The sequence below is a fragment of the Miniopterus schreibersii genome, assembly GCF_964146895.1.
Source record: "Miniopterus schreibersii genome assembly, chromosome: 3".
NCBI lineage: Eukaryota > Metazoa > Chordata > Mammalia > Chiroptera > Miniopteridae > Miniopterus > Miniopterus schreibersii.
Window position 1 is genome coordinate 71,681,160 of NC_138103.1, and position 12,358 is coordinate 71,693,517.

A 12,358-nucleotide genomic window follows, 5' to 3' on the forward strand; every position below is an offset into this window, starting at 1 on the left:
GAACAGCCCCTTTACAAGCAATTATCACAAGATAATGACTGGGAAGACAGCCATCTCACTGCCTGGCTTGGTTCCTGGGTGGTTACAAACATTTGTTGCCCAAACACAGAGAGCTTCAGCCACGCCATGAGCGGGGAGGGTCTGGGTCCAGGTGTCATGTTCTCCACGTCCGGCTGACTTACCTTCCACATACTCCATGACCATGCACAAGTGGCGCCTTGTTTCAAAGGAGCAGTACATGCTGACCACAAAGGGGTTCTCCGCAAAAGTCAGGATGTCGCGCTCCACGAAGGCCTGCTGGATCTGGTTCCGGAGAATGAGGTTCTGCTTATTGATCTTCTTCATGGCAAACCGCTGCCGGGATTCCTTATGCCGAACAAAGTAGACTGCCCTGGAAAGGAGCACGAGAGTCAGGGTTCACGGGCGGAGAGGGTGCTTCTGGGTACAGCAAACCATGAGATCAACTTTTAAGTTCACACGCCAGCCGGAATTCAACTCACACAAGCTATGCCGACAGCTACAAACATCCCTTCCAGGCCAAGAGCCTTTGGCTAGATTGATTTTTTTAAAAAATTCTTTCAATAAAGATCACAGTTCATACATAAGACATCAAATCCACCTTCACTGCTGAAGGAAGGAAAGGGGCAGTCTCCAGAGTGGGCTACTTTCCAATAGCTACCTGATGTTTTCAGTTGTTCCACAGACAAGACAAAATCCAATACAGAAGTCAGAACAGGCAAGAATTAACAGAAGTACATACAGATCATGAGAGCAAGAGCCTTCCTAGCATTAGACATGTGTTAGGCATTTTTTCTCCACTGACTACAGCAAATATGTTTTATATGATACCCTTAGAATCTGCAAAAGGACCACAGCTTCTTAGAGTAGTTGGCTTCCAATTTGAGAGGAACTGAGAAGTGTGTAATAGGTAACATAAGACTGTCCCACAACAAAGAATGGTGTATTTCCTCACTACAAACCTGGGTATGAGTAACACCTGTGCCTGGTCCAACAGGAAATGCATTTCCCAACACAAAAGCGGGCCAATAATACACTGATTTCTGCCCCATCCGACCCGTGGCCAAGGTGTCAGGCAACTTTATTGTAAAGTGAGTAGGCTGCGCTGGATCGTGCCAAAAGCCTCGCCCAAATACTCTATCGAAGGGACTGATTTACCTTCCACATGACCTTGCACTGGACGCCCTGAAGCTTCGCATGATGTGGAGAAAAGGAATGATTAGGGGGAGGAGCCTGAAAGCCCCACCTGGAAATGAGGAGGAAGGAGAAAATGCCCTGCCCTGGCTCCTTCTCTCATTACTTACTCCCCACTTGCCATTACTGTGGGCGAGCTGGTCTGAACTCCCAAGCTGGGCGATGCTCAGATAAGGAATCATCTACCTGAAGGACCGTCAGTCATTAGAATTGTGTAATAGGTTACGTGAGGCTGCCCTGCGACAAATGCAATGATCAAATAAGTAATTTACCTAAAAGCAGTCACTCCCAGTAGTGGTCTGCCTCCTAAAACAAGGGGCTATCTGATCTGAGGTGCATTTTCCCCTAGTTACTTCCACTGTCCCTGAAATGACTCTAGGGGGACTAAGACGCCCTATTTCCTGCTGAACCAATGCACCAGGGTGGTCCGCTTACCTAAATCTTAAGTATATTCAATCTCGGTTTAATGGATATGCATATTTTCCCCTGAAGTGTTCAACTAGGAGTTCATTTTGCTTTCACGTATGTGTATCGTTATTTTATTCTTCTTTTTGTCCTCATCTTATCCATTTATTCACAAAATTACACATTTTTGGATCTCTGTTTAAACATTACTCTTTTTTGTTTTTCTCCCATCATTTCCTGGGCCTTCTACCTCTTTACTTTATACTAAAAAGCTCTCTTAACCATTCTCGACATCACCAGGCCGAGGAATGGCCTGGTTATTTCCACGGCGCGACACACTGACCCGGGCGGGCCTGGCAGCTGGGTGCGCGCGCTCTCCGCGTGGGCTCCCCGCGTGGGCTCCCCGCTCAGGACGCCCCCAGCTGGCTTCCCAGCGGCTGCGCTTACTTCCACACCTGTTTTTCTGGCGAGGCTTGATATCATGATGAACTAATTTCACCAAATATTTAAACTGATGAAATATGAGGGTGAAAAGGAAAAGTATTGCTGTTTATAATAACACTGAACAGAACGTTTTGGAAAGTAAGTTACTAAATATAATTCCTATTGCTGTAGTATGGATGAAAAAGGGTTCCAAAAGTCAAGAAAATAATAAAAATCCAGATTCCTGCATTCAGACTGCTTCAAGTTCCTCACCTTAGAAGAAGTTAATTTAAAACTGGAAAACAGAAACAATGTGTGATAAGCATGGTTCATAGTGATTGTCTTAAGAAGGTGTTACATGAAAAGACTAGTGAATTCACATATATTTGGGTTAAATTAAAATGTTTAAAGTACATATCACTTTTTAATCATTTCCAACTCTGTAGTTAACCAACTCACTACTCAGTCTTTCTAAATCAGATGAAAGGCTGTTATAGTATTTTTCTTTTTTCAGTTATTGATTGGATAAAATCAAAATCCAAAGAAAATTTGAGCTTCTCCTACCCAGGAGACAGCTTGGCCTAACCTTCAACGTAAGACAAGCACTGGTAAACAAATACTGTCATGAAAAGGGATTTTTGAAATAGAGAATCTATTTTTAATGAACTTTGGAATTCAAAATGTTAAAAGATAGTATCTCTATATTATCACTTGCCTGTTCTGGGGAGTAACTGGCATAGAGCTCACTATCCATCTCTCCTTTCAATATTTAATATTGAGTAGGCTTAGTGCTAAGGACTCAGACATACGATATCACTAACTTCACTGTTAGAGTCTCAGAAGGTTGCTGTTTTGATGTCCAATCAAGCATCGCCATTTCTTACATAAATAACTGTTCAGCAATATGTTTGAGAGCAACAAGAAGGAGAGGAAGAAGAATGGAATTGTTGTGAACAATCTTACAGAAAACAAACAAGAACCCAGCCTCAGGCCCAATTTGACTAGGTTTTGGTGGCACTGTGTGAAAAACTGCTACAATCTTTATTCCCAGATTTTGAGTTCATAAAACTTCATCTGACTTTCTGCCTTCCCTTGGTATGATGTACTTAAAGTAATCAGTTAATCCTGAGGGAAATTTACCTAAACCAAGTGAAAATAATCCTATACGTAGCTTACATATCGCTGCCTTAGGACACACATATCTTCATCAAGTTGCAGAAATCAGCTAGACTTCTTAATTAGAATTTGCTGTAGCTGGATTTTTGTTTATTTTGTCTTATGTTCGTCGTTTTTTACATTTTTGTGCTGCTTTAGGAATATTATTCTTAGTGCTGACATTTGTTCATTTAGTAATAATTGTCGTCTTTCACATATACCTTTCCTCTTTCCTGTTAATCAATCAGTGTTCCAAAGCTACTTTAAGTCAGCAGAGAGAGAGGGAGGGAGGGAGAGAGAGGAAGGGAGAGATTGAAAAGGAGAAACAAAGAGAGGCAGACACATGGAAGCCAACAGACAGACCTCTAACACTGTTAAGCAGAGCGGTAAACCTCCCAAGATGATAAAACTGGAGTGAAGGGATTCAGCCCCACATCTCTGCTTTCTGGCCCCCAGGGTGGTTTTCTTTGAAAGGGCTGTTTCTGTCTCTCTTTTCCTAGACTGAGCTCCCTAAGAAGCAGGAAAAGTCAGGGTGGAGGTGATGCGGGGAGCAGGGCAGCCAGGGCCCTGGCTCTCCCTAGCCGAGCTCCACTCCACCATGCAGGACCGAGGGGGGAGGCGGGGAATCAGGTGCTGCCAGGATCTGGAGCAGAATGAATCAGTCCTAGCGGGAGTGTGAATGGCGAAGGCGTATAAAATTATGCATGAATCTGAGAGCCGGATACAGGAATCTGTGCAAGCAAATCTGCATGTGGGGAAGAAAGTGCGTGTGTTGCAGGAAAGCTGGGAGGAGAGGCTACGGGGGCAGAATGTGCAGGACGGGGCACCTGTCACCTGGCACATCTGACCTTTGAGGGGTATAAGAGGACAAGGGCGTCGAGGCCAGAAAGGAAAGCAACGTGGGGAAGAAACGCTGTGCCTTTCAGGTTTAGTTTTTTGTTTTTTTTTAAATTTTTAGTCAATTTTATGCTTTCACTTTAAAAACATTCAAAGTTGTAATTTAAAAATCCAAGTGCAAGTGCTCACCCAAAGACCTAGACACCCCAATGAAGACGGCCAGGGGTTAGAGCAAAAGAACACTTCAGGTCAGAAGAGAGCTCCGCTCGGGGCCCCTTCCCCACAGCCCAGAGGAGGGGCGTGGACCGCCGCGCGGGGCCCCGTGGGACAGAACGCAGATCAAGAGCCCGCCCGCGCCCGGCACACAGCGCTGGCTTTCTACAAAGTGCCACATGGCCATGAAGGGACGCTTAACTTCCAGTCAGGCCTCTGAGACGCGCTGAACAGAGAAGGAAATCAGATGGGAATCAAATTAGCAAGTTGGCTTTATAACACGGATTGTCACTAAACAGGATGTTGAGACAACCACGGCATGTTTTAGCATGACAGGTAGGAAGCTCTTCCTAATGAGAGGGTTAGTTCCCAACATTACCAATTTTCAAAATCAGCGTCGCTGTGAGTCACTATGTGAGGGCTACCCTGTCACAGAGATGCCTACGAAAGCCTCCGAGAGGTCCAAGCATCTCCCACAGAGGGACCCAATGTTCAGCAGCTCACAGGGGCCTGCAATCAGCATCTCGGCTGGGTGGGCCAATGGCTGCAGCTCCATTCAAATTCAAATGGGAAATAATTAATACATAAGGGAAAGCAGTCAAAAATGTAATGTGAGATTAAATCTGAGAAGAGCCAAAGAGAAAAAAAAGTTGCAGTTGATTGGCAGAGGCTCCTGCAGGCAGCTTGTGAGCCCATTAATGACTTGGCCGGCATCCTGGGTATTTACTGATTCATAGCTTGTTTAACTTCTTGTATATTCCCAGCCATTCCCCAAAGTGTGATATACCTCATCTACTATACAGTGGTTTAATTGCACTACAAATGAGTTTACTCAACCAATTAGAACTCCAACTACCGCTAAGGTCTATGCCCATGCTTTATAAAAATGGTGCCTCACGGATAATCTTTTCCAGAATTCCACTGCCAATTCAACTTAACAGTGCTCAAGTCCACAGACCCATTATATGGAAGTCCAGTCTTCTCCCTAATGAAGGAAGAAATCCTCACAGGGTCTCCAAAACTAATAAAAAACTAAAAACAAATAGTAAACAAAACACAAACAACTGCATGCTAAAACAATGTTCTTAGGTAGAAAAGTTTCAATGAGATTCTTCAAGGACATAAAATATTGCAAACACACACACACACAAAACAAACAACAACAAAAGCCCCTCATCAGAGAACATTTATAAGCCACATCAGGAAATATGCCATTTGGCATAATCCTGAGAGTAAGTCAGTGAAGCACAGGAAGGACTCACAAATATTTAGGTTCTTCACTAAGCTAATGGTGTGGAAAATATCAGAGGTAAAAAAAACCAGTAAGGAGAAACATCCCTTGTGGCACAACAAAAATCACTTTTATCTCATCTGCTCACTGTGTGATAAATGGCAATAAATGTCTAGGAGGTTGTTTATTGCTTTCCATATACAGATGGAACTGGGATTAATACTTAATTAAACTAGAGTTCTTGGGCCATTGAAAATGGATCAGGACATCGTTTGTGTATTAATTACCCTTTTAAACTATTTATTAGTAACGCAGAAGGATCATGTCACAGTTGACCCTTTGCCATGAGATTGAAGTCACATGTCTATAAAAATGGATTAAGGAAGAGGGACCGCTAATGTCATCAGATTATAACAGAGTTCAACTGAAAAACAATCCTTGTGTAATATAAAGACTAAAAGAAGTGTATTGCTCTTAATTTTCAACCAGCCTTTCTATTTAAATACTTCTCTACTAGGCTGACTGCTGGTCACACAGGAAGTACTGGCTAATTCTCAAGCAGTAACCCTATATATGAATTTATACATATATATTTTTATCGAGATGCTAATATATATATTCAGATGCATAGGTATATCTAGGTGTGTATGTCAGCCAACACAGTTACTTCTAACCCAAAAGGGCAGAATAAAGGAGACAGAAGCAGGCATATATAAAATTTTTTCTTTACTTTATAAATTTTTACTTTTAAAGTCATCCTCTCTGGCCACCTGATAGGCTGTCTCTAAAATAACTCTCAGGTCACCTGATATGTTTTCTAATGAAGTATCCAGTGAAAAATGGTGTTGGCTGCACTCTATACCGATCAATGAAGGAGCGGTGATCTGAACACTAAAGTCCACATACAACATCTATCGGCATAAGATAAATGTGAAGAACACAGTACCCCAGTGTGTCAAAATACAACAGAGTTTCCCTGAATTACTCACCCATAGGCTCCATTGCTAATCAACTTAATCGTTTCGAAATCACTTTCCCGAGGTTTCCTTCGAAGTTTCAGGGAAGCATTAGAGCTCTTGAAAACAAAATATGGAAGTTAAACAACAGTTGAGAATTCAAGAACATGATTTTAACAGCCAAATAAATAATATTTGAATTACAGGCTCTGTTGTTTAATATATGTTGAAGTGCTGCATTCTAGCAAAGGAACCTGGGGACAGCTTTAAAGACGGATTTTCCAGAGCAGTGCCCAAGTTTCACTTAACTGAATCCACATTTCCAGGAGCTGAAGGCACCAAGCTTTTGAAAATTCCTGATTTTAATTCACCTCTATTAACTATGCAGGATAGTTTCATCCTAGTCTTTTAAAGTTTGAGATTTAGGTTCAGAATGCCAACCCTTCCTTCTGGTTTCAGTTGGCCAGAAAATAATGGGCTAGCGTGGCTGCCCAGGGGCAGATGGAGGCTGTGGCTTCTCTGTCCCTGGCCACGTCTGTTTCACGCCTGGGCAGCCTTTCTTTCCTGGAAAAGGTACCCAGCAATGAATGGGACACCCAAATATAGAACGTCTGTCTGTCTTTAATTTCATACCATATGACTTACCATGGTTTAGATATCAATATTCAAAAAGAGCTCTATAAAAAGCTTAGTTCAAAGGACAAGAACAAATAAAGTGTTCAAAAAAATTTTTTTTCTCATACCCCATGTATTCTTGGCATTGAGAGGTTGTTAGCAGCCTCTCTGCTCCTTTTGCACAGCCCAGAACTCCCTCCCTATAATTTTGGAGGAACCCCCATCCTCCCCCATTCAGAGCTGTCATCCGCTGACTCTGTCATGTGCTCATCTCTGGAAGACTTAGGTATCCAGCTTCCCACCTTTCTTTCTGCCCACATTCTCTCACCATCTGGGTGACTGTGGAGTCTACACGGACAACTCACCCAACACCCTTGCCTCTGGGCTACTTGGCCTCAACTCAACCAACCAACTCTCTCCCCTACCTTCTGTTTGGCCGGAGGCCAAGGACCTGGGTCTAGCCATCACCTGCTAATGCTCCATCTCAGAAAATATAATTCAAAACTGGGACCAACTTGCCTCATTAACTCCTCTCTACCCGAGAGAGACCTCAGTTATGCCCATAGATGACTCCTAAGTCCACCTAACACTCCTCCTCCAAGTGCCAGGAGACACCACGCCCTATATACAGCTGCTAGTTTGATGGCTCTTCTTGGACGTCTCAAAGGAACTTCAGTCTCAATACATTCAAAATTATGACAGTTATAATAAAATAAACAAAGCCCGCTACCATTTATTTAGCATTGACTATGTGCTGCCATCCTACCATTTTACACGAACTATCTCATTTAATCTTTTATATCTATTCTGCAGATAAAGAAACTGAGGCACAGAGATTCCCACTGTTAGTCAGAGGTGGGGCGAGGTTTCAAGCCTAGCAACGTGACTCCAGAGCCTGGACTCTTAGGCTACGCGGCTGCCCCTTTCCCGACCACCCCCAACCTGCTCCACCCCGATCCCTCTCTGGCATTCAGGACCAGGGAGAATAGCAGCAACACCCAGGGCCCCTCACCCGAGCCCCTGCGTCAGCCCTTAACTGGCGTCCCCATGGTGACCTCTGCCTGCCCCCCTGTGATCAGTGTGATTTTTTTCAAGCTGTAATCAGATTGGGTCACCTTCCTGTGCACCACCCCCTCCATCCCACATTCCCATATGTTTCCTCCAAAGCTCAGTAGCTTCCCATTGTCCTTTGAAAGAAAAAACTGACAAAGATGAACAAGGACCTCTGAGTCCAGTACTTAACCAAGCTCTCCGTCTCTGCAGTGTCCCTTGCTCTTAGTCCTCAGGTGCACTCTGCTCCCTTGTGTCACAGTCTCTGCCCATGATGTTCCCTTGGCCTGCAATGTTCCCTCTGTCCTTTCTCATCGTAGTAACACCTCACATCTCAAGCTCAAGCGTCACTTCTTTGGAAGATCTTTTGGGACTGGCAAGACTAAGGCAAATCTCTTCATGTTATGTTCCAGTAGCACATGGCCCTTTTTCTTCATAGATCTTATTCCAGTTTATCATTATAATTGTTTTTGCATGATTTCTTGGAATTTTATTATCTCCAGTAATGAATGCATCACTTCACTGGAAGCAAAGATCCTTCCTCTTTGAAGGGAGAGGCTAACATTTTATGCCTAGTGCCTCGCACATGGAATGCACAATAAATATTTCTTGAACAAATAAAGTAATTAACACAGCCAAAATCTCCAGATGCCGTGAACGGAAAAACCAACATCATATTTCATCAAGAAAGATACTCACACTCACTGATTCATCCGTTTCTGGTGTTTCTGCTGTCCCACTAGTATAGTTTCCTAGCTGAGCCATTTCTAAGTTTAAAAAAAAAAAAAAAAGCAAAGTTTAAGAAAAACAGGGCAATAGCATCAGACGAGAGTACATGCTGAAACAATAGAAAAATAGTTTTCCAATATTAAACAAAAAGAAAAATTTACTCCATGCTCCAATGAACCCATGGGAAAACCATAAATTCAAAATGGCAAGAACCAACAACTGACATTTGGAAATTGTTCATTATAAGTCCTTCCCCGGAACCTCATTTCTTTTTTATTAAATCATCTGTATCCTGTATTGTGCTCTTAGCACCACCCCAAGTCAAGTCTCTTTCCAGCACCATTTATCCCCCTTACCCTCTTCTACCTTCTCCCACCCCCCTTTCCCTCTGGTGACCACCATGCTGTTGTCTGTGACCAGGAGTTTGTGTTGTGTGTGTGTGCGTTTGTGTTTTGCTTAACCCCTTCACCTTTTTCAACCAGGCTCACAACCTCCTCCCCAGACAGCTGTCAGTCTGTTCTCTGTAACTATCAGTCTGTTTCTATTTTGTTTGTGAGTTTATTTTATTAGATTCCACACAGGAGTGAAACCATATGGTATTTGTCTTTCTCTGCCTGGCTTATTTCGCTTAGCATAGTATGCTCCAGGTCCTTCCATGCTGTCCCAAAGGGTACGAGATTCTTCTTCTTTGTGGCTGTGCAGTATTCCATGGTGTAAATGCCCCACAGCTTTTTATCCACTCATCTACTGATGGGCACTGGACTGCTTCCACATCTTGGCTATTGTAATAACGCTTCAGTGAACATAGGGGTGCCTATATTCTTTTGAATTAGTGTTTCAGGTTTCTTCAGGTATATTCCCAAAGGTGGAATCACTAGGTCATAAGGCAGTTGTTTTTTAATTTTTTGAGGACCCTCCATACTGCTTACCACAGTGGAGGCACCAGCCTGCATTCCCCCCAGCAGTGCACGAGGCTGCCCTTTCCCCACCCCCGCCAGCACCTGTTGTTTGTTGATTTACGGATGGAGCCATTCTGACAGGTGTGAGGAGATATCTCATTGTGGTTTTAATTTGCATCTCTCATGATTAGTGACGTTGAGCATTTTTTCATATGTCTATTGGCCATCTGTATGTCCTCTTTGGAGAAGTGTCTATTCAAGCCCTTTGCTCATTTTTTAACTGGATTATTTGTTTTTTGGTGTTGAGTTTATATGTTCTTTACATATTTTGGATATTAACTCCTTATCAGATGTATCATAGCAAATATGTTCTCCCATTCAAAAGGTTGTCTTTTCATTCTGTTGATGTTTCCTTGGCTGTTCAAAACCTTTTTAGTTTGGTGTAGTCCCATGGAACCTCATTTCTTATGAACACCCTGACACAGCTCTAGCTGGCAGGATTCACAGGCTAATACAATGAGACTGGAACCAGTTTTAGGGTCAATGACTACACTTATAATCAGACATCTAAGAGAGGCAAGTCTTCCCAGGCTCTGAAAGGCATCAAAGACACTGACTACAGCTCAGAGATGATTCTTGAGTTGTGGTGAGCATCCCTTCTTCCATTCCATCATGTCCACTAAGACAGAGCCCACCTAGTACACTAAGAATGTGCAGTTTGTCAGAAAGAAAGTAAAAGTAGTCATTAAGAGGGGTTTGGAGATGTAAAGATGGGAGTTACTACCACTATCAACACTTACTAGTGACCTTTTAACCCCGGGCTCTTACTCTGTAAGATGGCAACAATACTATATATCTTTTAGAGCTTTTTATCACTATTACTTATGATAATGCATGTGAAGCTATTAGCATGTTGACTAGCAAAAATTAAGTGCTCACTGAATGCTGACGGTTATTTATTATTGAACATATCATGTACTTAGTCCTGGGCTGGAGGCTACATGCCTGACACCAGCTTAAGTATTACCCTGGTGGTCTAGTTAAAAGAGACAAAGGCATCTAATTATTCAACCCACACTGGCATGCATCCTTGAAGACTCAAATCTAATTCATTTTGCTATTCAATTGGATTTTTTATACTTAAAAAACATGTTTTATTAAAAAAAAAAAAAAAAAAGAGAACATGAAAGAGTTTTCTCCTAAACTTAGGAAGGGTTATTTCTGAGGTAGGATCACAGACAATTTGCGCTTTCTAATATTTTCAAGCTTGAACATGTATACTAAGTTACAGTTTTTACTTATATATTTTATATGCATCTAAAATTATTTCTAGGCTCTTTTTCATGTATTCATGTTCTTATAAATATAATTACCCCTTTTTGGGGGAGAGATTACACATAAAGATATAGAGCAAAACAATACTGCAGTGTCGTCTTTGGATAAAAATAAACTCCAGGTTTGACAATAACCGAAGACTGACACTCACTTTCCCAGTTTCCCTGTAGGGAAAATTCAAGAATAAAAATGAACTCAGTATGCTTTCTTGGTGTCATTCAAATGCTGTCAACATCCTATGTGACCAGCACTTCAGATTTATGAACGAGGTAAACTTAAATGTATTCAGTTGGAGGGGCTTCCCAGGAAAGGGGCAATGTTAATACTGTTTAAATAAAATGTTAACAGCTGCTCACATTTATTAAGCATTACTAAGTCCTGGGTCTAGAGAAAAACTCATATAATACTGAAAACAACCCTTTGAACACGTACTACTTACCCCATTTTCATGGAAAGAACACTGAGGCATAAACAGGCTCATCAATAACATGGTCAAGGTCACAGAGCCTACAATGCTGGCCACCAGGATGAGTTCTGGGCAGGCCCACTCCAGACCCTCACTGCTCACCTTCAAAGGTCAGGCTTTAGGTACGTCAGTGTAGCCAGAGACAAGGAGGGGAAGCAGATGTGGACTGGAGGTTGTAATCATCACATTTTAAGTGATAACAAATAAATTAAAAACTGTCCTTAGATATGAATGAAGAAAATTGTGTCGAATTAAAAACACAACTCCTAGCGACCAATTCGTATTGTTAACCTCACAAGTTGTCAAGGATCACTATTAACTTTTTTTAGATTCTATGAAGGTGCATCATTGGGCCTCAGATTATTCACCCACCAAAGTTCAGCCAACAGTGATATTTGCCACCAGGTAAGGAAACTGTGACGAGCTCACTCAGGCTACAATCCAGGGCTGACACAGCCTTAACTACTCCAGCGTGAAGAGTCACCATAATACACTTTGACAGCCTCCCCCACTCCAATTATTTTCATAAAAAAACAAATTAAAAAATGGTTCTGTTTTAAATAGAATTTCTGCTAAATAACTATTATCTGGGAAATACATATTATTCGTAAGCAGTGGGTAGTAATGGGATGGAACCAAGAGTCAGCTTTTGAAGCAGGAACCTGAGGCATCATTTTGTAATGCCTGAAGAGATTCTTAAAACTCATCTGAATACCATTAAACATCTGCCCTTTTTATTCCATTGATTTAAACCATTTCTGAAGACTCATGATTCAAAAAGGTAAAGATGGTAATTTAAAAACCATCGGGGAAAATCTCTCCCCAGGGAACT

The 12,358-nt window shown here is 42.1% G+C and overlaps 1 protein-coding gene across 4 annotated transcripts in view; it reads right to left on the minus strand.

Moving 5' to 3' along the window:
- Positions 1-12,358, minus strand: part of MAST4 (microtubule associated serine/threonine kinase family member 4) — a 291,926-nt gene that overhangs the window by 34,723 nt on the left and 244,845 nt on the right. For all 4 annotated transcript variants that reach the window (XM_081132099.1, XM_081132096.1, XM_081132098.1 and 1 more), the window contains 3 exons: positions 8,797-8,864; positions 6,466-6,551; positions 183-391 (listed from right to left, as the gene is read on the minus strand). In XM_081132099.1, coding sequence (XP_080988225.1) covers positions 183-391; positions 6,466-6,551; positions 8,797-8,864 — 363 coding nt within the window. The remainder of the gene's footprint in view (positions 1-182; positions 392-6,465; positions 6,552-8,796; positions 8,865-12,358) is intronic.